The 27,609-nt window shown below is 41.9% G+C and overlaps 1 protein-coding gene across 2 annotated transcripts in view; it reads right to left on the bottom strand.

The window, feature by feature from the left end:
- The window catches only part of GALNT18 (polypeptide N-acetylgalactosaminyltransferase 18), a 432,615-nt gene that overhangs the window by 30,809 nt on the left and 374,197 nt on the right, over nt 1-27,609 (bottom strand). For both annotated transcript variants that reach the window (XM_065403832.1, XM_065403833.1), the window contains one exon: nt 12,290-12,454. In XM_065403832.1, the coding sequence (XP_065259904.1) occupies nt 12,290-12,454 (165 nt within the window). The remainder of the gene's footprint in view (nt 1-12,289; nt 12,455-27,609) is intronic.

Genomic DNA, 27,609 nt, shown 5'->3' with positions numbered 1-27,609 from the left:
CCAGCCCTCCATACAATTTCGGAAACCCGACGTGGCCCTCAGGCCAAAAAGTTTGCCCACCCCTGATCTAGACCATCCCTGACAGGTGTTTGTCTAACCTGCTCTTAAAAATCTCCAATGATGGAGATTCCACAACCTCCCTAGGCAATTTATTTCAGTGCTTAACCACTCTGACAGGAAGTTTTTCCTAATGTCCAACCTAAACCACCCTTCCTGCAATTTAAGCCCATTGCTTCTTGTCCTATTCTCAGAGGTTAAGAAGAACAATTTTTCTCCCTCCTCCTTGTAACAACCTTTTATGAAAACTGTTATATTCCCTCTCAATCTTCTCTTTTCCAGACTAAACAAACCCCATGTTTTCTAGACCTTTAATCATTTTTTGTTGCTCTTATCTGGACTTTCTCCAATTTGTCCACATCTTTCCTGAAATGTGGCACCCAGAACTGGACACAATACTCCAGTTGAGGCCTAATCAGCTCGGAGTAGAGCGGAAGAATTAGTTCTCATGTCTTGCTTACAACACTTCTGCTAATACATCCCAGAATGATTTTTGCTTTTTTTGCAAGTGTTACACTGATGACTTATATTTAGCTCGTGGTCCACCCAGATCCCTTTCCACAGTACTCCTTCCTAGGCAGGCATTTCCCATTTTGTATGTGTGCAACTGATTGTTCCTTCCTAAATGGAGTACTTTGCATTTATCCTTATTGAATTTCATCCTATTTACTTGAGACCATTTCTCCAGTTTGTCCAGATCATTTTGAATTATAATCCTATCCTCCAAAGCACTTGCAACCCCTCCCCATTTGGTATCATCTGCAAACTAATGGTGGACAACAACTAGTTATAATGGGGATTAGTCCTCCTTCACTGAAGAAGGTGGTAAGATTTGCATGACTCCTGAGCATTGTATGAGCTGTTGGTTGCCTCATGCAGTGGTCTGAATGGGGCTCTGACCTTGGTTAGGCATTGGAAGGGCTGTGATAATCCAAGCTAATTAGGCCTGGGCAATATTAGAATACTTTGGATTTGAGTATTGAAAAGGAAGGTCATCGGTGACAGCTTGATGCTATATAGCCTTCCCCTTTGTTCACTGCTGCCAGGACAGGCTGCCCTTAGTAGATATCTTGTTTAAAATAATGGTTTAATAAAGTTGATTCCACTTTGGCTACATGATTATTCTTGTCTCTGTTCTCCCACTCCCTACCATTTGCAGAAATCACTAGAAGGCCCTGTTTATTTCTGATTAAGTGAAAAGTGACAATACGTATTTAAAAGTCTGCCGGCAGCTCACCTCTTTCAGTGAGAGACACAAGGTGGCTGAGTCCAATAAAGGTGTTGGTCCAATAAAAGATATTCCCTCACCTACTTCATCTCTCTCATATCTTGGACCCAGCACAGTTACAACAACTATTTCAGTTCAAGACAGCAGTGCTTCCAAAAAAGTATTTGCCTAGATTAGAAGAACACCTGACAGACACTCTGAGCAATAAACTTAGTGAACATTATGCACTTGAGTGAGTCTTTCCAGTGTTAATTTACATAATTTGACATAATTACAGATATAAACACTCAAAGAAGCCTTGGGAGCAGGAGTGTCACTGAAGCCTACACTTCATCAGCTCACACTGCATTTAGCACATTTATAAAGCTGTAGACTAGTATGGAAATCAGCTGAGGGTCAGATCAGCTGGATCATGATTAAATACCCATCATATAAGAGTCTGAATGTCTTGAGTGCTCCAGGAACTTCTATCTTGCAACAAAAATAAAACAAAAAAAGCCCCACACCAATTTTCCAAATGTTTATATCCAATCACTTTTCACATATAGCACCACATGTTAAAATGATTTTCAGACACAGAGGGGCAGATTTTCCTATCACATCAGTTCTATACCAATCTAAGTCAATTCAGTGGAGTGACTCCTGATTTACACTGGGGTGAGACAGACAAGATTCAGGCTCAACCCTTTACATTTGTGAGGCCCATACTGTATATTTAAGATACGTAGCATCTATGCGATGATGAGAAGTCAAAAGGTTTTGCCTACATTTAGAGGCAACTTTTGAATATTTGGTACACAGACTTAACCAGAATAAAATCTGGTAGCAGACTTTCTATGGAGAGGCAGAGGGAGCAATTTTGCTATCAGTTACATTCGTGTAAAACCAGAATAACTCCACTGACTTCACTAAATCCACTAATTACATCCTTCTAATTGAGATAATAATTTGGTTGATAACAAAGCCATCATAAATTACATTTTAAAAATGAATATATTGAAGTACTGTTCTGTGGACATATCATGGGCCAAGATTTTCAAAAGTGACTAGTGATTTGGGGTGCCTTACTTGTTGAGTGCCAAAAACAAGACACCTTAAACAGGTCACAATTCCAGAGGGTGTATGATGCTCATCACTTCCTGAGAATCAGGTTCCTTAAAGTGTGTTGAAAATTGCGGCACCCAAAAATCACTAGGCGCTTTTGAAAATCTCAGTCACGTGTTTAAAAATATTAATGCATTATTATGTTAACAATAAAAATCACCTTCGGAGAATTTCTTGACACTGAATAATTTGAAACTCTTACGTTCCAACTAAATCTGAAACTTCCCAATACACATATTAATAGAAAATTAATACTGTATAATAAAAATTAACTTACTCTTTATACTACCTACACTTGTGAAAGTTGATACATCTGTACATGTTACTATAATTTCTTCTTGATCACTCCTTTTATCCCTTATTTTCTTAGAAATTTGATTGCTCATGAAAGAGGCCAGATTGACAGAACTTTCTCAGGGGCAGTGCAAGACTGGGAAATCAACTCCTCCAGGAGCTAAAGAACATCACAAACCCCATCATCTTCCACTCCAAGTGCCAGGCACATTTCTTTGATCTTGCCTTCTCTAACATAAATACCCCTCTACCTCGATATAACGCGACCCGATATAACACGAATTTGGATATAACACGTAAAGCAGCGCTCCGGGGGGGGGGGGGGGGGGGCTGCGCGCTCCGGCAGATCAAAGCAAGTTCGCTATAACGTGGTTTCACCTATAACGCGGTAAGATTTTTTGGCTCCCGAGGACAGCATTATATCAGGGTAGAGGTGGACATAGCAACTGGTACACTAAAACACAACAAAAAACAAACAGCCCCCTGAAAACCCTACCAAACCAAGACACTCCACTGCACATGCTTCTCTCCATGGGGAGAGGATGAGAAAACAACAATATATGACAGATGTCCGTTCACCTTATGTAATGAACTATGGGAAAGCGCTCAGATACAACACTGATGTGTGGTATAATAACCTATATGGAACAGAACAGAATAAAATAGCCCTGGAAAATGAAGCCCTCTAGTTGTCCACAGGAGAAATGAGGCATAGCCAATGGCAGTGTAACCTTCCCCAAGCTGTGCCTTCAATGTGTCTTAAACCTGACCTGGTAGGACCTCCTCAGAATGAGAGGGTAGAGCAACTTTTCTGTTGAGATCGCCACAGGACAGCTATCATATACTAAGAAACAACATCAACTATGCACTAACCTGGGTCTAATTCACACCAGTACCTAGAAGAAGAGATGCGTTCAAGTCACCACATTCAGATCCACATCTTAACACTCTTAATTCAGGACTGTTTGGAGGATCCAGGGTTCTGCTTTAGCCCATGATAAAGATAGCAACCATTTGAAAAATGAGGATACGGAATCAGCTTTGGATCTCAAACCACTCAATGTTTCCGCCTGTGTTTGGATACATGGCTTTGATTTGGGCCTATTTCTGGTTAGATGCAAATGACTCCATGTTCTAGAACCAGTTCCCTGTGACATCCAGTTCATTGTTTTCTTGATTTCAAATATTATTGCAGTTTGGGATGGAGAATTAATTTCTGCATCTTCCCTTCTAAATGAAAGACTAATCATTGCTGGATTTCTATTTGCCCTGCCTTTACTACTTCTTCATACTCTACAGTGCATTAAAATAATAGTGCGGGAAATAAATGAGCTCAATCCCCTTGTTATAAAAGGAAGGAGGTTGCTTGTAGACAATTTTCCATAAAGGCCCCTTTCCTTTGTAATGATCTGCCCCTCAGGGCTGAAATAGCCCAAATTTGTTGATCTTCCAGGCATATTACAAAGGCCATCTCTTTGAGTGGGCTTTTGATGGAATGCTGAGGCAATTGAGGGCAACATTTCTGTGTACTGGAAAAGAGCAACAGAGAGTTTTAAGCCATATTAGTCACATAATTGGAGATCAAATGATGTGTGGTAGGAAGAAACGCAGCTGCTTTGATTGATTTACTTTGCACTTCCTATGTTCTTGTGTTTCTAAATGGCATGTCAAGGGTCTTAATGGGATGTCAAGCACTTTGGATGGGCAACTTTGGGTGGGGAGTTTGCATGAGACAAAAGTTAACTAAATAAAACTCAATTAAACAGATAGGAAGTTAAGTTTGATTTCCACACATAGGCCCTAATCCTGAAAAGACTTACATACATGTTTAACATTAAGCATGTGAATAGTCCTAGAATGGTCTCACAGGATTCAGGTAGGTCACTGTTAGCGGAGTATGAAATTTATCTTTTAATTTTGTTGTATTATTTAAATAAAATAATAATAATAATTATTATTATTAACTACATTTTCCATCATTAAACTAACATAATGAAATCATCCCACTAACTGCAAATGGAGAAAATGGGGAATGCTATCTAACTGGTACTTTTTCAAAAAGTTGCAGTTTTATCCACGTGAGCCTATCAATTTTCACAGAAACTTAAAATGTAGTGGTAAGACTGAAGATGCACTCTGATGTCCTTCCTGTACTATGGATGAGGATTTTGCCTCTGAAAATGTAAGGTGTGTTTTGCAGGAAGTTATATATGTTTCCTCATTTCAATTCCAAGACATAGGCCTGGAACCCAGGACACGTGCATTAGTTTTGCACTATTCGGGGAAATCCAGTTCAACCTGTCTGTCCTCCTATAAGTTTGCAAAACCCATTTCCTTCATGAGGCAATTCTTCCCCCTCCCATTTTTTATGACCTGCATTATCAGAGTTCCCTGTGAGGATCATTGCCATGTCTCAGAACCTACAGAAGTGTGAGCATGTGCTTGCAGTCTTTAGGTGGGGCTATGAAATCCTATGGTCAAAAGCCAAAAACTACATTTAAAAATAATTAATATTTGAACAGCTCCAGATCTAAAAGTGCTACATGAACATCAACACCTACAGTCCCTGTGCAGTAGTCCTGATCACTGTGTAACACAAAAAGAGTAAAGGCAGGAGCTTTCAAAATGTAGTAGAAGAAATAACAATGCTTTTCAGATTTTTAAGACAGCTTCCAAAGTGTTTAAAGAAGTGTACTCATTTTACCAGATTAAATGTGAGCAACTAGAACACAATGCATCAATTTATCTTGGCAATCCTTGATTACTCTCATTAGTTTTCTTGTAGCTTACAGCATGCAAAACCTACTTTGCATCACATTATGTGTGCAGAAACTACAACTCTTTAATCACTCTGGGTACTAACAAAACAATCCTTTCTGAACAGCATGCCTTTAATTATTCCCTTTGCTTCTTAATTTATCATAAAGAGACAAAAAAGTGGTTCCCCCCTTCTCTTCAGAGGAAGTTAGGTTGTGGGAATTAACACTGGACTCCTTGGAATATTTACAGCACAGTACTGTGCTTCCACTACAGAATGGAAATATAGAAGGGAAAAGAAGACACAAATTCCTAACAAAGTGATTAAGAGATTTTTGAAGTTTATGTTTTGTTCTGCATTGTTGAGGGTGTGGAGAGGAGGGTTAATTAAAACTATTAATTCAGCACTTTTTACTCTAACAGCAAACATATGGGGCCAGAAAATCAATTCTAACATATATAAATCAATCATACCAAATTCATCAGTTTTTTGGAGCAGAGGCGATGGATTCTTTGGCACCAAAGGGTCAGGTCATCTGGATCAAAGACCATACAGTTGGATGTTAATCAGTAACATTACTGTTTTTTTAAACAGAGTTTGAATAAATCTGTTACTACAACCTATTAAAAGAATGTCCCAAAACTAAGAAAGCAGAACACTACAATGGAAAGCCTCCTGAAGCTTGGTAGAATGAGGATAATCAATTGGACAATGTAATACCAGGGTACAAAACATATAGGAATCAGGGGAGGCTCCAGGCACCAGCGCAGCAAGCGCGTGCCTGGGGCGGCAAACCGCGGGGGGCGGCCTGCCGGTCGCTGTGAGGGCGGTAGTCAGGCGGCCTTCAGCGGCGTGCCTGCAGGAGGTCCGCCGGTCCCGCAGTTTCGGCAGCAATTCGGCGGCGGGTACGCTGAAGCCGCGAGACCAGCAGATCACCCACAGAAACGCTGCTGAATCCGCGTGACCGCAGACCGCCCGCAGGCGTGCCGCCGAAGGCTGCCTGACTGCTGTGCTTGGGGCGGCAAAAAACATAGAGCCGCCCCTGATAGGAATGACAGAGTAAGTCATGCTGGTGGGAGAGTGGCAATATATGTTAAAAAAAAGCAGAGTCAAATAAGGTGAAAATCTTAAAAGAATCAAACTGTACAACAGAATCTCCAGGGATAGAAATTTCATGCTTGCATAATAAGAGGAAAGCAGTAGGAATGTACTACGGACTATCTGCCCAGGATGGTGAGAGTGACTGTGAAATGCTAAGAGAGGTTAGAGTGGCTACAAAAATCAAAAAATGGAATAATAATGGGTGACTTCAACTATCCTCAAATTGACTGGATAAATGTAATCTTATGGCATGATGCAGAGAAAAAATGTCTAGATACCATTAATAACCATTTCTTGGAGCAGCTAGTCCTGGATCCCACAAGGGGAAAGGCACTTAATTTAGTTCTAAGTGGAAAACAGTTTCTGGTCCAATAGGTAACTACAGCTGAACTATTCAGTAATAGGACCATCATATAATTAAATTTAGCATCTTTATAAGGGGGAAAATACCAAAAAAACCAACAACCCACCACCATTACATTTAACTGTAAAAAGGGGAACTACACAAGAATGATGATGCTAGGTAGACTGAAATTAACAAGAGCAGTCACAATGTTAAAATGCCTGCAAGCAGCATGAAGGCTACTTAAAAACACCGTAATAGAGGCTAAGACTAAATATATACCCCTAAATAAAAAAAGACAGTAAGAAGACCAGAAGAATGCCACTATGGCTAAACAGCAGAGTAATCATAGTATGATAGAATCATAGGGTTAGAAGGGACCGCAAGGGTCATCCAGTCTAACCCCCTGCCAAGATGCAGGATTTGTTGTGTCTAGACCATCCAAGACACATGGCTATTCAGCGTCCTTTTGAAAACCTCCAATGAGGGAGCTTCTGCAACCTCCCTAGGCAGTCTATTCCATTGTCCTACTGTTCTTAAAGTTAGGGATTTTTTCCTGAGCTTTAGTTTAAATCTGGTATGCTGTAGTTTGAACTCACTGCCTCTTGTCCTGCCCTCTGTGGCAAGAAAGAACAACCTTTCTCCATCTTTTTTATGGAATCCTTTCAAGTATTTGAAGACTGCTATCATGTCCCTCCTCAATCTCCTCTTTTCAAAACTAAACATACCCAGTTCCCAGTGGTGGATTTAGAGTCAGTGGGGCCCTGTGCTCAGCTTCATTTTTGGGGCCCCTCCTTGGGACCCAGCCAAGAAAAAGAACATTCTCTTATCTCCCCCCTGCCCCCGTTTTTCATTCATCCTCCTCCTATAAGTAATAGCAAGTAAATGAAAATAAAGTGAGGTACCTTAATTGTTTTTGTAGTCTAACTTATTTTTCCACAGACCACTTGAAAATCGCTGAGGGTCTCGGCGGACCACTTAATGATCTTTCCAAATATTGGTTGTACCGTTAGCTAACTATTGTAAAGCGCTTTGGATAAGAGCGCTTTATAAAAAAGAAGGTAAAAAAACGCTGGGGTGCGGGATCTGGGCTCAGGGTTGGGGATGCAGGGTCTGGGAGGAAGTTAGGGTGCAGGAGCGGGCTGGGGGTTGGGGTGCAGGGTCTGGCCAGGAGTTAGGGTGTGGGAGGGGGCTCAGGGCTGCGTCAGGGGGTTGGGGTGTGGAGCGCTTACCAAGGGAAGCGCCCATTTGGTGTGAGGGGTGCAGGTGGGGATGTGTGTGGGGTCACACAGGGGACTCAGGGAGGGCAGGGGACTGGGGTGAGTGAGGGGGTGCAGGAGTCAGGGTTGAGGGTGTGTGAGGAGGTGCAGGAGTCAGGGCATGGGGGGCTGGGAGTGTGTGAGGGGGTGCAGGAGTCAGGGCAGGGGGATGGGGGTGCGTGAAGGGGGTGCGTGAGGGGTGTAGGAGTCAGGGCTGAGGGTGCAGGGTCCGGGAGGGAGTTAGGATGCAGGAGGGGGCTCAGGGTTGGGGCAGGAGGTTGGGGTGTGGAGCACTTACCTGGGGCAGCTTCCATTTGGTGCGAGGGGTGCAGGTGGGAATGTGTGTGGGGTCACACAGGGGACTCAGGGAGGGCAGGGGACTGGGATGAGTGAGGGGGTGCAGGAGTCAGGGCAGGGGGCTGGGGGTGTGGGCTGGGGTTGTGGGGGTGCTCCCAGCCCCCTGCCCTGAGCGGCTCCCTGCCCCACCCCACCCCTGCCCCGATTCCACCTCCTTCCCCAAGGCCCTGCCCCCGCCTCTTCTCCTCCTCCTCCCCTGAGCGCACTGCGGCCCCTGCTCCTCCCCCTCCCGGAGTGACCTGAGCGCCGGCAAACAGCTGTTTGGCGGCGGGGGAAGTGCTGGGAGGGTGGAGGAGGGGTGGGAACCCAGCATGCTCGGGGGAGGAGGCGGGGAAGGGGGGAGCTTGGCTGCTGGTGGGTGCGAAGCCTGCAGCAGGAGCCCCAGGAGCCAGCAGGATCAAGCTTCTGCCCCCACAGCTGCCCAGCCCTGGGGCACCCTGTCATTGGGGGGCCCCGTGCCAGGTCACCCTGTGTTTTACTGTATATCCGCCTCTGCCAGTTCCTTCAGCCTTTGCTCATATGGCTTGCATTCCATCTCTTTGATCATCTTTGTCGCTCACCTCTGGATCCTTCCCAGTTTCTCTACATCGGTGACCAAAACTGGACACAGTACTCCAGCTGAGGCCTAACCAACGCTGAGTAGAGCAGTACTATCACCTCCCATGACTTGCATGCTATGCCTCTGTTAATGCAACCCCTAAAATTGCATTTGCTTTTTTTTGCAACAGCATAATGGAGGCTTCAGAGGCAAAAAGGCATTCTTGAAAATTTGGAAGTCAAATCCTACTGAGGAAAAATATGAAGCAGCATAAACTCTAGCAAGTAAAATGTAAAAGTATAATATGGCAGGCCAACAAACAATTTGAGACGCAACTTGCTAAAGACGCAAAAACTAACAGTAAAACATTTGTTAAAGTACATCTGGAGCAGGAAGCCTGCCAAACAGGCAGTGGGTCCACCAGACAACAAAGGTGTTGAAAGAGCATTCAAGGAAGACATGGCCATTGCAGAGAAGCTAGATGAATTCTTTGCATCATATTCACTGCAGAGAATGTGAGGGAGATTCCTGCATCACAGCTATTCATTTTGGGCAATAAATCTGAAGTACTGTCTCAAACTGATGTGTCAATAGAAGAGGTTTTAGAACAAATTGATAACAACTGTAATAAGTCACCAGGATCAGATGGTATTCACCCAAGAGTTCAAAAGGAACTCAAATATGACATTTCAGAATTACTAACCGTAGTACAAAACCTATAACTAAAATCAACCTCTGAACGAGATGACTGGAAGATAGCTAATGTAACACTGATTTTTAAAAAGGACTCCAGAATAGATCCTGAGCCTAACTTCATTACAAAGCAAATTGTTAAAAACTATAGAAAAGAACAGAATTATCAGATACATACATAAATACAATTTTTTGAGGAAGAGTCAACATGGCTTTTGTAAAGGGAAGTCATGCCTCATTGATCTATTAGAATTCTCTGAGAGTGTCCAAAAGCATGTGGATAAGGGTGATCCAGTCGATAAAGTATACTTGGATTTTCAGAAAGCCTTTGACAAGGTACATCACCAAAGGCCCTTAAGGAAACTAAGTAGCCATGGGATAAGAGGGAAGATCCTCTCATGAATCAGTAACTGGTTGAAAGACAGAAAAAGTGTAGGAATAAATGGTCAGTTTTCACAATGGAGAAAGGTAAACAGTGGGGTCCCCCAAGGATCTGTGCTGTTCAACATATTCGTTAGTGAACTGGAAAAATTTGCAGATGAGGAGTTACAGTGAGATCTTACAGAACTGGGTGACTAGACAACAAGATGGCAGATGAAATTCAGCACTGGTAAATGTAAAGTAATGCACACTGGAAAAAATAATCCCAACTATACATATACAATGTTAGGTTCTAAATTAGTTATTAAAACCCAAGAAAGAGATCTTGGAGTCACCATGGATAGTTCTCTGAAAACTTATGCTTAATACACAACAGTGATAAAAAAGGCTAACAGTATATTAGGAACTATTAGGAAAGGGATAGAAAATAAGACAGAAAATATCATAATGCCATTATTTAAATCCATGGTGCACCCAGACCTTGAATACTGTGTTCAGTTCTGGTTGCTCCATCTCAAAAAAAGACATAGTGGAACTGGAAGCAGTTCAGAGAAGCTAATCAACGGCTTTCATACTAGGAGAGATTAAAAATATTAGGACTGCTCAGCTCAGTAAAGAGATGACTCAGAAGGATGTGATAGAGGTCTGTAAAATCATGAACGGCATGGAAAAAGTGAATAGAGAAATCTTACCCTTTCACAGAATACAAAACCCAGGGGTCACCAGGATAAATTGATAGGCAGCAAGTTAAAAACAAACAAAAAGTACTTTTTCACACAACACACAGCTAACTTGTGGAACTCCTTGCCAGGGGATGTTGTGAAGGCCAAAAGTACAACTGGGTTCCAAAAAGAACCAGAGGATAGAACCATCAGTGGCTGTTAGCCAAGAGGGTCAGAGACACAATTCCATGCTCAGGGTGACTTTAAACCTCTTACTAGAAGCCGGAAGTAGAAGACAGGGATGGATCATTCCATATTTTCCCTGTTCTGTACACTCCCCCATATGCTTTGGTACTGGCCACTGGCAGGGACAGGATACTGGACAAGATGGACAGATCCAGTATGATAGCTCTTATGTTCTTATATTCATTTTAAAATATTGTTAAATATTATGTTACAGGTCAAACTTAAATGCACAACAGTAAGGACCTTGTAAATGAAGGCTATGATACCACTTTCCTGCCAGCCTAGGCTTTTGAGGACTGCCACTCGAGTGGCAACAATCATGTTTATTCCTTTAAAAACAACAATCATGGCTTCCTATTAATTATAATAAAAAATCATTAATATATGATAATAGTGACCATAAAGTCCAAATGAGCACTGCACTAATTGTAGTCACTCCAGTTAACTTCAGGACATTTCTACTGCAGTTATTACTGAAGCTTCAATAGCAGGTTAAACGTAAGATAAAACGAATGTGCAGGCAGCAAAAATGCTCTGCAAATCCACATGAAGTGGACCAGAAGAGACCAGGAGTCATAGCTGAGGTTATGCACTTAGGGTGAAATTCACCCTGATGCAGAAGGCCAGCACACAGGTCTATGCACCACTTGAGTTCTCCAAACAGGCCCTTGGTGGGACTTAAGTGACGCACAGGCCTTGCACTGGCCGCCCTGCACAGGGCTAAATCTCACCCTAGGTTCTGAGGGCCAATACTGAGTCCTGGGGAAAGCCTCAGTAAGCTGTTTTTGTAGAGGGCAGTTCTCTGCAGAAGATCCTTGATGAGAAGGGAGCCCCAAAAATCTCCACTGCACAGTGACACACAGAGAGAGCTGCTGGGGAGCACCGCTTCACAGCCCACATTCTATGGCTCCTTGTGTGGTGGATTTTGGAAAGGGAACCCTCCAAATGTGATAGGCTGCTCAAGGAGGGCACCCTGCCAATGTCTGGAATTTGATATGCTGCTATTACTTTTTTGACAGGTGAGGATTGCTGCGCGGTGCAGTAAATTATGTTTAATAAACTTTGAAGAATACCACCCAAGAGCCTTATAACTGCCTGAGATATCGGCTATCAGGATCAGATACAAGTATGGCTCCCTGGCATGCTGTACAGAAACCAAGCATACACCCAATTCAGTTCTGCTAGAAAACAGAGTATTAATGTTTCAGGTACAGAAACAAAGCTGATCCCTTTTGAACCTTCTGAAATGTGTTTTCAGGAAGAATTACCTGAGTAAATTGCCAGTAAAGCTTCATCCTCTTGGCTTTGGCATAATTGCATTCAATGAGCCTGGGCCTGCTGTTCACATCCACCAGGCATCTGTTGTCATCATCATCAATAGTGGGACTCAGAACACCCACATGGATCTGCTGATTACTTGTGTAATAAACATTCTGCAAGAGAAAGCACAAAACAAGACTCATGGCCTGAAGATGGAGGAGCTATTTCTGTCAAAGCTAATAACAGCAAGAGTTAATACATTGACGAGATCTGAACTATCATCTTGTCCCCTGTTGGCTTGTAAATCATTTTATATGTAGGAAGTAGTGTAATATATGTAAAGGTAGTTTTAAACTATCTATAATTGCCAGGTACCTGGTGAATAGGGGGTTATGTGAATATTACAAAGCATTTGCTGATGACATTTTTCTCTGGCCGTGCAGATTTGGGCTCAGAAACAGCAAGTTGCTATAAGTGGTAAATTTTCCAGCAGGAAGTGGGGTCGGTTTGGGAACTGCCATCATTTTTTATTAGAATATCTAATCTGAGGATAAAGCAAGATGCAGATTTGGGAGACGGGGGAGGGAGGAGAGGAATAATACAATTGAGTTCAGAGGGATCTGGATCTTTTATGTGACTAAGACAGTAAATAAAAAATGAAGCTTAGTGCAGATAAATGAAAATTAGTACATTTGGGGCAGCTCCCCAAAATGCAATGTACATGTTCAATTTACTGAATATATACATACAGGGCTGAATCCTTTGCTCTGGATTCCCAGCAGAGCATTGATCTCACAAACCCTAATGATTTTTCTGCTGTCCAAACAGTCAAGAGAATGTTTATTATCTAGCCTATTCATTTTGCCCACTAAAAATGAGAGTGGTGTGTTTGTTTTGTTTGTTTCCCCAGAGAAAGGAGGGGAAAGTGAAAAATGGATGGCAGAGGTTCTATGGTGCTCCCTCGCAAAGGTATAAAATTATATCAAATGTTGGCAAGGCGATATAAATCCACAATTTGGGATTGTTCTGTGAAAGCCCCAATTAAGAATTATTTTTAAGGAGACTGGACCTTTGCCTTGACAGCATTATGGAAAAGGATAAAATTGCTCTTATCTTTGGCTCTATTAATTCTTTACCCCCCTTTATATAGTGGGGAAAGTGTTAAAATTGAGAAGTATAAGGGCAAGAAAAAGTCTGTAGGGAGAGGCTCTCCGAGTAGCCCTGCCTGGGCAGAAGAGCTAAACTGACATTTATGTTGTCTTACTGTTGTTAATTAGTAAAGCTAAATCCTAGAAAAGGGGGGAGCTGGACTTTATGTACTGTGTGGTTTGAAAATGTGCCTGTTCCCAGGGCTCGAAGGTACTGTATCTTGATATCTATTTATTATTGATGTTATATATAACATTGATAGCTTGTTTTGTATGTACAGTGTGTGCTTTGTTGTAAAAATCAAATCAAATATTAATTACAAAAAGAACAGAGTACAAATTAAACAGAAAGGCCACGAACCATACAGACCTGGGAATGGATTTGGGGGCTTATTGTAGAAAATTCTTTGAATACATTATACCAGCGTATAAAAGGCAGGCAGGATATTGGGATGAATCAACACAGGGATAAAATACAAACCTTTCTTCTTGTTTGTGTGCAAGGCATACTGCTTGCCCTCACCTAGCATTTCTGGGTCAGATCCTCAGTTGATGCAAATCGGCATAGTTCCATCGAAGTCAATGAAGTTATGTTGATTTACACCAACCAATGATTTGGCCCTCTGTTTAGTTTTGATTCCTTTTTTTCCATATCAAGGATACTGGAGAGAAACCTTAACTGGCTGAACCAGGGTGATTCCAGGTGTTAAGAATCTTTGCTACAGAGAAAGATTGAAAAGGTCAGTCTCATTTTCACAGGAGAAGAGAAGAGTGAAATGATTTAGCAGATTAATTCAAATTTCTGAACAGGGTGACTGAAAGTGAATGACAAACTATAAATACTGCTGAAGAGTTCACAAAAAGAGAAAGATCCATAAATTAGGAAATTAAGATTGGGCAAAATGAAGATTGCTATGATTAAAACTGATGCATTAGAAGAGCAATAAACATAAGCTTCCCAGACAGACCAGTGCGGCAAATATTGTAGACGAGTTTAAGAAGTAGCCAGACACTTTTATGGAGAGGATTGAAGGATTCATTGATAAAGCAGGAAGGCAGGATTGAGATAATCTTTAAAAAGGATTGTTAGGCCATATAGCCTTTTATGGTCCAGCATTTCTTTATGGCCCTAATGCCTATTATCCAAACTCATTACAGGCGGAAGGGGAAGAAAGTGCTAGTCGTCTTTTGCGATTGCTACTGATAGGAAGCTATTTGTTAATATCATTATTCAGTATGTTGTCACCAATGTTAACAAGACAAAAGAGAAAAATATGGATAAGTAATTTTTTTTAAAAGCTACAATAAGTCACTTAAACACATAGGTCTAGATCCTTGGCTACAGCTGAGGGCTGCACTGCACAGCTAAAGTGATTTGTGCACGCAAAGGGGACTTTAAACCATTGTGTGCGCACCCTCATTCCAAAGCCCTCTTTATTGGTCAGGTCTCCCAAGCATTACTTAGAACAGCTTGAGGACTCACACCAATCACCCCTTCTCACTACTTGAAGAGGGACAAATTCACAGTGTAAAACTGCGAAGACCATTTGGGAATACCAAATATATACCAGTATATTATACCAGTAATAAATTAGGCCTCATAGGTCTCTGGATAGGAGTAGAATGATCCTCCTGGTTAGAATACTCAGTAATTGAACCTGGAACTGGCTGTTGGCAAAGCTCTACAGATACAGATTCCAAGCCCAGAAGGGAACACTGTGATCATCTAATCTGACCTCCTGTATAACACAGGCCATAGAACATCCTCAAAATAATCCCTTTTGAACTACAGCATATCTTTAAAAAAAATCCAATCTTGATTTAAAAATTGTCAATGAGGAAGACTCTACCATAACGCTTGGTAAATTGATCCAATGTTAATTAATCTCACTGTTAAAAATTTACACATTATTTCCAGGCTGAATTGGCTAGTTCAGTTTCCAGCCATTCAATCTTGTTAAACCTTTCTCTGCTAGATCAAAGAGCCTGTTATCAAATATCTGTTCCCTGTGTAGGTATTTATAGATTGTGATCAAGTTACTCCTTAAACTTCTCTTGGTTAAGCTAAATAGATTGAGCTCTTTTGAGTCTATCACTATAAGGCATGTTTTCCAGCCTTTTAATTATTTTCATGGCTCTTTGTTGAACCTTCTCCAATTTATCAGCATCCTTCTTGAATTGTGGACACCAGGACTAGACACCGTATTCCAGCAGTGGTTGCACCAGTACCAAATACAGAGGTAAAAATAACCTCTCAACTCCTACTCGATATCATTAGCCCTTTTGGCCTCACAGCATCACACAGGGAGCTCCTTGTTCAGGTGATTATCCGCTGTAACCCCCAAATCTTTTTCAGAGTTACTGCTTCCCAGAATAGAGTCCCCCATCTTGTATGTATGCCCTACAGTCTTTGTTCCTAGACGTATGGACAAGAAGTATATGTATGTATCTTTAATAAAGATGAGCTAACAGGGTGTTGACATAGCCTCAGACAGCTGCCCCCATATGCTGATATCATTCCACTTTTCAACCCGGTGTAAACCAGTTTAACAAAGGGGCACAAAAGAGTTGTTAAATTTTGTGATCTAAGCTATAGTGGAACTTGTAGAGACTTGGGTTGGACAAAAAACATGAATTCCATTTTACAAAATTTGTTGAGGTTTCAAGAAAGAAAGAGACCACCACAGAATAACCATTAGGCGAGTAGTTAATGTACTCACCTGGGATGTGGGAGACCAAGATTCAGGTCCAAAATTAGGCAGAGAAGGAACCTGAGCCTGGATCTCCCACATCCCAGGTGAGTACCCTAATCACTGAACTATTCCATCCTGGACCTGAGAAACCTTCTTGATGAAATTTTAATTGAAACCAATTCATTTCCATAAAAAGTTACTGTTTCCACAGCTTAGCCAGACCAGCTCTAGCAGATGCACCTTTCAGCTTCTGAATATCACTCGGGGTAAGACCCAAGATATGCAGACTGAGATGCAGCAAAGATTCCAGTCGTATTTAAACTTTTCTGATGCTGATCTGCTAGTTGCCTTGATGCCAGTTTCTTTTTGTTTGAGTATTGAACACATCAAGTACCACCTGACAATCTGACTCCAGTGTAACTTCTCCAGTGGAAAACCAACAACTGCTCATAGCCTGTACAGCATTTTTTATTAATGGAAAGATACAGAAACTATGGGTTTGTGTTGCCCTTGGGCAAGATGTTTTTCTTAATACCTCTGTATGAAAAAATACCTGCACCTATATACCACAGTGATGGGTACCCCTGAAAGAAGACAGACACACAGCTGGCTAGATGAAATAGACAGATAAGGTAAATACTGGCACTGCTGACAAATTCCTTCCACTTATCTAACATTCTCGGATTTAAAATTGCTAATAGCTAAATCCTGGTTGCCCTTCCATAAACATTCTCAGATAGGAAGAAGATAATGTTTAATTGCTATTATTACCCATTTTAAAAGGGCAATAAACATAAAAGCCATTCATTTAAGTCTGTTTGCCTGATTTTTTTCTTCTTCAGAAATATTGGTTATGAGAACTCTTTAAAAGAGATGGGGAACAAAACCTGAATTTTGGATTAGGCTTTAGGAGAGGCCTGAACTGAATTACAACAACTGTCTCAACTAATTTATAGTTTGCTTTTTTGCTTGTTAGATTTTTATTTTGTTATTGTTTTACTGGTTGTTTGAAATTAAACTGCAGACAAAATGAAATCTTGCAGGTTAAAACAGTGCTTCTATTGTCTCACAAAATATAATATAACAAAACGAATGTTCATAGCAACACTTATTATACTGGATCGCTTCTCTTCTTCAAGTGGATGCTTTTCACAAGCATCAATAAGCACGACAGCTACAATGCATTCCACTTGAGCACAAGACAGACTACTGAGTCACTTTTGTTTAAAGCACTGCAGCTCGTTCAGGTGAAATACAATTTACTGGCACATATGTTTCTATGATATTACCATACTACGTTTTCGGCTTGTAACCTAAAGGCAGATTGTAGAATTTTCAAAAGCATCTAAGTGATTTAGGAACCTAAATCCCATTGTCAAAAGTGACATATGCAGTTAACAGACTAACTGCCCATTGAAAGTAGGACTTAAGTACTTTTAAAACTTTGACCCATAGTTAGGAAATGCCAGTGTGACAGATTGGATCACAGAAACGCCCCTGGGAACTGCCACCTGATGTGCTGAGACTACCTCTGAGCCTGTTTTCCCTGGCAGCTTGGGACTTCAGAGCCCTGCTTGGTTTGAGCCAGACACGCTAGCCTGCTACAAACACAGACCCAGGTCTGAACCACGGCCTCCAAAAGCTGCAGGCTTAACTGAAAACAGCTTAAGAAGTGTTCCTGTCTCCAACACTCAGGTACCAACTCCCAATGGGGTCCAAACCCCCAATAAATCCATTTTACCCTGTATAAAGCTTATACAGGATAAACTCATAGATTGTTCACCCTCTATAACACTGATAGAGAGATATGCACAGCTGTTTGCCCACCCCGCCCCAAGGTATTAATACATACTCTGGATTAATTAATAACTAAAAGTGATTTTATTAAATACAAAAAGTAGATTTAAGTGGTTCCAAGTAATAACAGACAGAACAAAGTGAATTACCAAGTAAAATAGAAGACGTAAGTCTAAGCCTAATACAGTAAGAAAACTGAATACAGGTAAAATCTCACCCTCAGAGATGTTTCAATAAGCTTCTATCATAGACTGGACGCCTTCCTAGTCTGGGCACAATCCTTTCCCCTGATACAGTCCTTGTTCCAGCTCAGGTGGTAGGTAGGTGATTTCTCATGACTGCAGCCTCCTTTGCTCTGTTTCACCCCCTTATATATCTTTTGCACAAGGCGGGAATCCTTTGTCCCTCTCTGGGTTCCCACCCCTCCTTCTAAATGGAAACCAGGTTAAAGATGGATTTCAGTTCAGGTGACATGATCACATGTCACTGTAAGATTTCATTACCCACTTGCCAGCACACAGGTATACAGGAAGACTTACAAGTAAACAGAACCATCTACAGTCAATTGTCCTGGTTAATGGGAGCCATCAAAATTCCAAACCACCATTAATGGCCCACACTTTGCATAATTACAATAGGCCCTCAGAGTTATATTTCATATTTCTAGTTTCAGATACAAGAATGATACGTACATACAAATAGGATGACCACACTCAGTAGATTATAAGATTTGTAATGATACCTTACAAGAGACCTTTTGCATGAAGCATATTCCAGTTACATTATATTCACTCTCATTAGCATATTTTCATAAAATCATATAGAGTGCAACGTCACAGCCAGGACATTTCATTTCCTAAGATTCCTATGTCACGGCAAATGTCACAGTAGGCAATGTTGTATAAGCACAATAAAGATAAGGGGTCAGATTCTCAGCTAGTATAAATTGGGATAGTGGCACTGAACTCACTGGAGTTACTGTACTCTGAATTACACCAACTGAGGATCTAGCACAGAATGTCTTTACTCATCATACTAGAGCATTAGTGAAAAGCAATAACAGAATTCTCACATCACCACCACACCAAAGTGCACCAAAGTGCCATTGAATTTCCGAGGGCACGTGTCTTAGTCTGATGTTGGCACACAAGCAGATGACAAAAAACAACTCCATATTCCACAGCTTAAGAGATTTTCATTACTCTAACACACGGCACTGCTTACGCTTAAGAGATTTTCATTACTCTAACACACGGCACTGCTGTTTCTCTTAAAATACTAACCATATTGAATGAAATATAAGTACAGCTATGAGCTCTTCAAATTCCATTTGTACTACAGTGAGGGAGTGTCTTTTGTTCAGGAAATCAATGCCGTTCCATTAAACATACCATGCAGGTGGAATTGCGAGAATCCAGGACTACTGTCAGTTAAATCTACTTGGGAAAGCTTTACTATTCACACAGGAATCACCCAAGGAAGTCTGTGTGGGGAGGGGTGTCATGGTCCGAGAGCGAGCAGGGCCTGAGACCCCTTTGCAGTCCCTTTTGAGTGCATTCTCAGGCAACATGCTTTGTTTCCTTCACCTAGGTGGAACCCCATGGTTCACCCACTTTCAGGGCTGGTCCACACTAACCCCCCCAGTTCGAACTGAATAACGTAGCTGAAGTCGAAGTACCTTAGTTCGAACTACAAGGTACTTACCGTGGGTCCACACATGGCAGGCAGGCTCCCCCGTCGACTCCGCGTACTCCTCTCGCAGAGCAGGAGTACCGGCGTCGACGGCGAGCACTTCCGGGATCGATTTATCGCGTCTAGACAAGACGCGATAAATCGATCCCAGAAGATCGATTGCTTACTGCCGAACCCGGAGGTAAGTATAGACGTACCCTCAGACTGGATCTTGGGGTTGCAGCCCTGCTGTTTGCAACTGTGTAAGCACAACAGGCCCAACTGTATTTGGCACCTGCAAGAAACTTCCCTCTGGGAGCCTGTGACCAGGGACTGACTAAAGTGACTCAACACAGCTTCTTCAAACAAACATATTGTTTGTTCACCTAAAGGTACACAACAATCAGAGAACAGCCTGAGTCATACCTAATGCTCATCATTTCCCTCAAAGGTTGGGCAAACTTAGCTGCCCCAGGGTATGTCCACTCTGCAATGAAAAACCCACAGTTGGCCCCTGTCAGCTGACTCGGGCTCAGGGGCTGTTTGCAGTGTAGACATTTGGGCTCAGGCTAGAGCCTGGGCTCTAGGACCCTCAGCCCAAGCATCAACAGTGCAATTAAACAGCCCCTTAGCCTGAGTCTCTCCCCTCCCCCTTCTCCCCCCCAACCCGCACACACACCCAGCCAGCCTGAGTCAGCTGGCCTGGGCCAGCCACAGGTTTTTAATTGCAGTGTAGACATGCCCAGATTCATCCTGTGAGCCTGTGTCTCAGCCTGTCTGCTCTCAGTGAACATCCCTCCCTCTCTACAGCGAGAGGTTTTAACTGTCTAGTATCCTTTTGATCTAAGCCTTGGCAAACTAGCTATGTAGTTTCCCAATTAACTGCCATCAAGTTGTTTACCCAGAGGTGTCTTATTGCTGGCCATTGTTTCCTTTGCTTGCTCTTCCTAACAGCTCCTTTTCGTTTAACTCCACTTAGTCAGACAGAACAATATCAAACAGGTAAACTGAAGTACATATAATATTCATAAAACATAATACAGATCTCTCCCTGATTCTTCACTAGGGGAAAAGCTAGTCATTGGATGTTTGGGAGCGCTGGCCCTTTTTCTAAAAGAACTTTAAAATGAACAAAGGCTATGAATGGCTGGGAGGTGGAGAAGGGCATTGCTCAGGTTCCTCTAAGAACTCTTTACAATTCTTTTTCCTGTGGGTGGTGATTATTAAACTATGAAGAAAACCTGGTGCACTAGCACTTTCCCACCCTGTATTCCAAATCTCAGGCAAGTTTGTTACTGGTGATTCTTTCTTTTTTGATCACCCAAGTTTCACCTTCTTTCAAGATGGAATCTGACGCGAAGGCCATCATGAACATTCAGAATATCATATTACCATTAAAACACAGGGGCAGCCTACTCTATTATTATTCAGTCTAACTTTTCAAATTCCTCTTGCACAAAGAAGATCCAGAATAAAAGGAGCGGGTTAAAGCTTTAGCACGTAAATGGGTTGGACCAGCTCACATCCTTCCTCACCTCCTTGGGATGCAAGGACTCACTCCCCACTTAGCATAAGCTCAGGGAAGGAGAGTTCATACCCAGAGTCCTGGGGTGTTCTATGTATTAATTATTAAAATGGTAACAAATGGCCCTTTTGCTGACGTCTACCTATTCTCTATTCTGAATATCCACGAGGGGCCAAGTCCTGTCTTCAGTTATATCCTTGCAAGCCCACTGAATTCCAATTCATCTGACTGTGGAGACAGCAATCTACCTAAGAGTTCTTCTTGCATCTAGTTGCTGGCATTAAATAGCAAGTATATGTCCACAGCATGTGTGAGTGCAGAGAGCAGAAAGTGGACATAGCTAAGAGGAAGAGCAGCAGATCTTGGAGAGAATTCTGTGCCTTAGCAGCGTGGCTAATCAGGAGAAAATTAGAGTTATTTTACAAGAGGTTAGAGTTGGGATAATTTGCTGCTGAGATCCACAGGAACCTAGCAGATTTCCACTCCCACCTTGTGTTTTGATTAATCTGACAAGGTTTAGTTTAATCTTTTCTGGCAATGGCTGGGCAGCTGAGCTTAGTGAAGTACATGTTTCTTATACATATCTACCTGAGAATGATGCAGAATTTCTATCCAGGAGAGAACGTCATCCTGAAAGGCCATGTCAATCTTTATCCCACTAAAGTCAGTGGTGAAATTCCATTGATTTCAATGGGACCAAGATTTATCCCAATGTTAATAATAAACCTTGAAAAGCCATTTGAGCTGATAAAGACTTTGCTGGCTGAAGATGGTTGCCAAACTTTGTAAATAATTCATTGGAGCTGGTTTGTCATGCAGCAAAATGTTACAGTAAGATGTCCAACTTAACACAGGATGATTATCTGAAAGATGAATTGCCGGCTCCCCACTGAAAGTTTAAAACAGAATACACCGATGTTTAGGCTGAAAGCTATTCCTAATGCTTATGGCAGCTTTCCCAGATGAAAGCTCATTGGAGGCTGGTATGTGGCTGTGCATTTGTAATGAATGAACATTATATTCACCAACAATGGTGCATGATTTCTATCCTGCTTGTCTTACAACAACAGAAGAAAGTGAGACAATGGGCATGATTCACCATAGCTTTACTGCAATTTTATGCTGTTTTTGCTTCACTTAAATCAATGACATTACACTAGCATAAACCTGGAATAACACAATTATGCAGGTTCATTTGAGAGCACTACTCCACTAGTCTATTCTTGAACTGGGGTCTAGTAAGTCCAACCTTGATTAAGTTTTAATAAATTTACTGGCAGAAATTGGTAGCTGGAAATGAATTTTAAGTGGCTAACCAACTCCTGGCTGCTACTCTCCAAAAGGCCATCCAAGCCTGGCTGGAGCCTAGGTGATTTCAATGGGAGATTAACTGAGAGTTAAAGGACTTGGGTAAAATCAGAGTAAATCCCTCAGGATTTCACCTAAATAGCTTGAATTTTAAATTTAATATTATTTTAACTGTATTTTTAAACATGTTAATTCTCCCTAAAACAATAAAAAGTTTGAAATGTAACAGATACTCCACAATTTACCCGATGCACCTTTCTGATCTTTATAGAAGACCTTGGGTTCTGTGGTTTCCCTTATCAGTTGCTTGGCTACTTGCAGTAGGCACACTGTTTATTTCAGTGTCCCTTGTCACTTAGGGTGCAATTCATGAAGCACCATAGGTGCCTAAAGTGCTGATATAAGCCCCTAAAGTCTCTGTACATAGCACCACTGTGATCCACAAACCTCACATATTTATCCACAGTGGAACATTCCTTGGGCCAGGGTGGGAAAGAGAAGGAATGACACTAGTCCAGTGGTTCGGGAATCCACCTGGGAAGTGGGAGACCTCAGGTCCAGTCCCCTTACTCCAGTCACTCTCATTAATTATCCACAATGGAACAGCTTCAACAGAGAGATTGAGCGAAATCTACATCAGAGTATCCTATAGCTTGGTGGTTAGAGCACTCTCCTGAGAGATGGGAGACACCTGTTCAAATCCTTTTCCCCCCTCTGGGAGTGAGAGGAGAATTAAACCTGGATCTCCCACATCCTAGGTGAATTCTCTATCCACTCCACTAAAGTGTATAAAATGGCCACCACCACCACCTCCTCCTCCATCCATTTTCTGTGGAACGAGGTAAGCACCTAAGCTATCTGACTCCAGGCGGCAGGTTCCCATTTATGAATCACAAGCCAAGATAGATGCCTAAATCCAATCTGCAGAAAGGCACCTATCTCCGTGCGAGGGGCAGGTCTTAGCACACACCCCTCTTGTTGGCACCTCCCATTGGCTAGTTAGGCAGCACTGCAGCTAGCATGCTGGCTTTTGTGGATTGCATTCTAAGGCACCTATATCTCTCCTTTCATTGTATAGAGAGCCTAGGCCCCTAACTCAGGCTTTGTGGATCACAGTGTTATTCCTGTGATTTTCTAGATGCCCAAGAGTTAGTTGCCACTCAGCTTTGCAATACTTAAGTCCCTTCATGGATCCCACCCTTAATCACATTTGAGTGAGTGAACATACCTGTCCTGCTGAGAAAATTATCTCCAAAGGGATGAAAGAGTAGCTCATTAGTATAAAAATCAAGTGAAGTTTTCATATGTATACTGATTCATAGATCATAAGGCTAGAAGGAACCATTGTGATGTTCTATTCTGTCCTCCTGTATAACACAGGTAATAAGACTTCCTGAATTCTTCTGTTTGAACTGGCGCATATCTTTTAGGGGGAAAAAAATCCAATCTTGATTTAAGAAGTTCCAGTGATAGAAAAGCCACCACAACCCTTGGTAAATTGTTCCAATGGGTAATTATCTCCACTGTGAAAAAACTGCATCTTATTTCTGGTCTGAATTTGTCTAGCCACTGGATCTTGTTATACCTTTGTCTGCTAGAGTAAAGAGCCCACCTCATCAAATTTCTATTCCCCATGTAGGTACTTCTACACTGTGACTATGTCACCCCTTAACTTTCTCTATGTGAAAATAAGCCGATTGAGCTCCTTGATAAGGCATATATTCCAATCCTTTAATCCTCCTTGTGGTGCTTCTCTGAACCTTCTCCATCCAATGGTGTTTTCCTTGCTGAAACCTCATATCAACAAATCACTGTGCAAAAGCATCCACCAGAAAGTGCTATTTCTACAAGTCCAATCATTCATACAAAACGGGTGTCACGCTGTCTGGAGTGGCTCATGACCGTGAGTGCCTACCTCAGAGCAAACTGTCAAAAACAGGACAGCCAGCCCAGACTGGTGGTGTGTTCTATAATTAGATTTCACCAAACCAGTAACAAATGTGAACTCCTGGATCACTGTAACAGTCTTACCAAGGAGTCACAGACAGTCCCCTTACACTCTCCAGTCTATCTTGCAACCCAGGCAAGCTGGACTGTGATAAATAGGGTCCTACCAAATTCATGGTCCAATTTCGTCAATTTCACAGCAATAGGATTTTTAAAATTGTCAATTTCATGATTTCAGCTATTTAAATCTGAAATTTCAGTGTTGTAATTGAAGGGGTCCTGACGCAAAAAGGAGTTGTGGGGGGAGGTCACAAGGTTAGTGTGTGTGTGTGTGGGGGAGGGGTTACGGTACTGTTACTCTTACTTCTGCACTTCTGCTGGCAGTGGCGTTGCCTTAAGAGCTGGGCAGCTGGAGAACGATAACTTAACTGGGGAGCCCAGCTCTGTAGGCAGAATTACTGCCAGCAGCAGCACAGAAGTAAGGATGGCATGGTATGGTATTGCCACCCTTACTTCTGCACTGCTTCCTGCAGAGCTGGGCCCTCAGTCAGCAGCTGCCACTCTCCGGTCGCCCAGCTCTGAAGGCAGCAGCGCAGAAGTAAGGGTTGCATGGTATGGTATTGCCACCCTTACTTCTGCACTGCTGCTGGCGGGGCGCTGCCTTCAGAGCTGGGTGCCTGGCCAACACATGCCACTCTCCAGCCACCCAGCTCTGCAAGCAGTGCAGAAGTAAGGGTGGCAATACTGTGACCCCCCCCCTCAAATAACCTTGCAATCCCCCCCGCAACTCCGTTTTGGATAGGACCCCCAATTTGAGAAATGCTGGTCTCCCCTGTGAAATCTGTATAGTATAGGGTAAAAAGCACACACAAGACCAGATTTCACAGGGGGAAACCAGATTTCATGGTCCATGACGCGTTTTTCATGGCCGTGAATTTGGTAGGGCCCAAGTGATAAATGGTCACTTACACCAAAAATCACAACAGATTCCGGTTACACCCAGTCCCAAGAGCCCAGTCACTCACCCAGCTCAATTTGCATCCTATATTTCACACCAACAATAATGCTGGTAGCCAATTCTGTAGTAAACTAACTAAAGGTTTATTGGCAAAGAAGGAGGAATGAGAGTTATTGAGAGCTTAAAGCGGGTAAAAAAATATATGTACAGATGAGTCATGGTCTATAATTCCAAATGGTAGCAGAGATGTAGTAATCTGCCAGTTTCCCCAAAATCTCTCAGGGTTAGCCAGAGTAACTCTGGGGATCTCTGTCTTCTTGTTTGGTTGTTCTGCCCTGTTGGAATGCAAACAGTCCAGTGATGAAGAACTTTTTCTTGTGTCCATACTTATAGCTTCTTCTCACCAAAAACAAGCTAACAGGATCACTACCCATGTGAGCTCTTTCTTTGAGGATGGAGAGAGAGGAATGCATTTAGAATCTCTTATATCCAATCATCATATTTGCTTTGAAATGCACAAGAATTAACACTTTCCTGTTAAAGTTCTTCATTTGCATTACACAAGGCTTCTATCTTGTTTGAAGGATTATTTAGTTACAGGGGTAAATACAATGTAAATGTTTGCTATTACATTATAACGGGATACAGATAAGTGGAAACAATGCATGCAGCATCCAATTAGTTTTCATGAATTTTAAACACCAAACACATTCTTATATATTTAAAAATCACTTTGATCTATACTAATAGATAAGTGAATTGGCCTGGCTTCCAGCTGTGAGTTTCATCAGTTCTCAGCTGACTTGTAGGCCTTGGACAGAACTGGTACTTGGTCTGCCAGCGTCACAACATGATCACTCTTTTTAGGCACAATTAGTTCACTGTAATCAATGCAAAGCTGTAACCTCACATACATTGAAATATATTCCTGAGCTAGCCTGGCTCTCCTCCTTACTGGGCGAGTCTAATGGATGCTCTCATTCTTTCCAGTTTATTCTCTTTATTTTCTTGAATACACAATGATCCTCATATTTTAAGCAAACTACTCCACATATGCATGTGTAATACTACCCTGGTCACAAATGGTCCTAAGATTATCCCTCATGATTTACTCCTGGTGAGGCATAAGGCTGGGAATACAGATTAAAAATTATAGGAAGGTTCAGAGATTTCTCCCTTAACCAAAAAACCCATTTAGAGGGGTCAAAAATCATTTTTCTGTGAAAATCCAGTGATAAAAGTTAAACACATTGAGGTCTATACTCAGCTGGTGTAAGTTGGCATAGCTGCTCCAGTGGTTTACTCATCGGTTGACAAAGCTAGTGTACTAAGGATGGCCAGAGAACATCCTAGATCTTCCTGAATTACAAATGCTGTAGGAAAACAACTGGTAACCAGTTTACCATGACTCCCTAGAGATGGTTGTTGGTTTTTGGGGGGATTCTATCTAGCTATCCTACCAGAATGATCAATTATCAATTTTCTTTTGTGGTCTAATTAACCTTTCAGGCTGCATTCCTGTAAATAAAGGCCAAAACCCAGTAAAATATTCACAAAAACAGTATTTCTAAGGAAAAATAAAAACAGGAAATGAACGCCAGACCTTTGAAGGCCAATTTAGAGCAGCCACTACTGCCTTATAGTTCCTTTAGTTCTGTTCTTGATTCCCCCTTTAGCTGCCACTGCTTTTGCCTACTCTAATATTCTATCTTAGCTTTCAAGAATGAAAAAAAGATCACTCAGGGCCAAATTGCTGCTCTCATTCAGACTGGCTGCATCTGTGTAACTTAAAATAAAATCAGGCAATCACTCTCTTTGTCTACTTACTTGTGATGCCAATTTCTGTAGCCCTCACTCCAGGGAAATTAGGATCTATAGAATTAACGAATAACCAAAGACATGCGTAAATTAAAGTAAGAAGTGTCTTTATCAAAAGACATGGTGATAGGTTTCTGAGTCAAAAAATATACCATTTTGAACAGCAAATTAACCTTTTCTATTGTAATTTATTTTCTGATTTAAGTTTTTGGTAGATTTGAATAATTTTAGTGTTTATAATTATGAGGGACTGAAACACTGAGGAAAGTTGCAAGCAACTGTCATGCAAACTTAATGTGGACAAGGCAGAGCATGGAGATGGGGATGGATTTTAAGCCCCAGGCCTCAACAGTATTAAACTTAACATGGAAGGAGCCGGGGTTACAGGGCTCCTACCATATAACCCATAACTCAGGTTAGACTCTCCTACAATGGATTCAGTTACCCCAGGACTCAGCTCATG

The sequence above is a fragment of the Emys orbicularis genome, chromosome 4, assembly GCF_028017835.1.
Source record: "Emys orbicularis isolate rEmyOrb1 chromosome 4, rEmyOrb1.hap1, whole genome shotgun sequence".
Taxonomy (NCBI): Eukaryota; Metazoa; Chordata; order Testudines; family Emydidae; genus Emys; species Emys orbicularis.
This window is presented reverse-complemented; position numbering and strand designations above follow the sequence as displayed.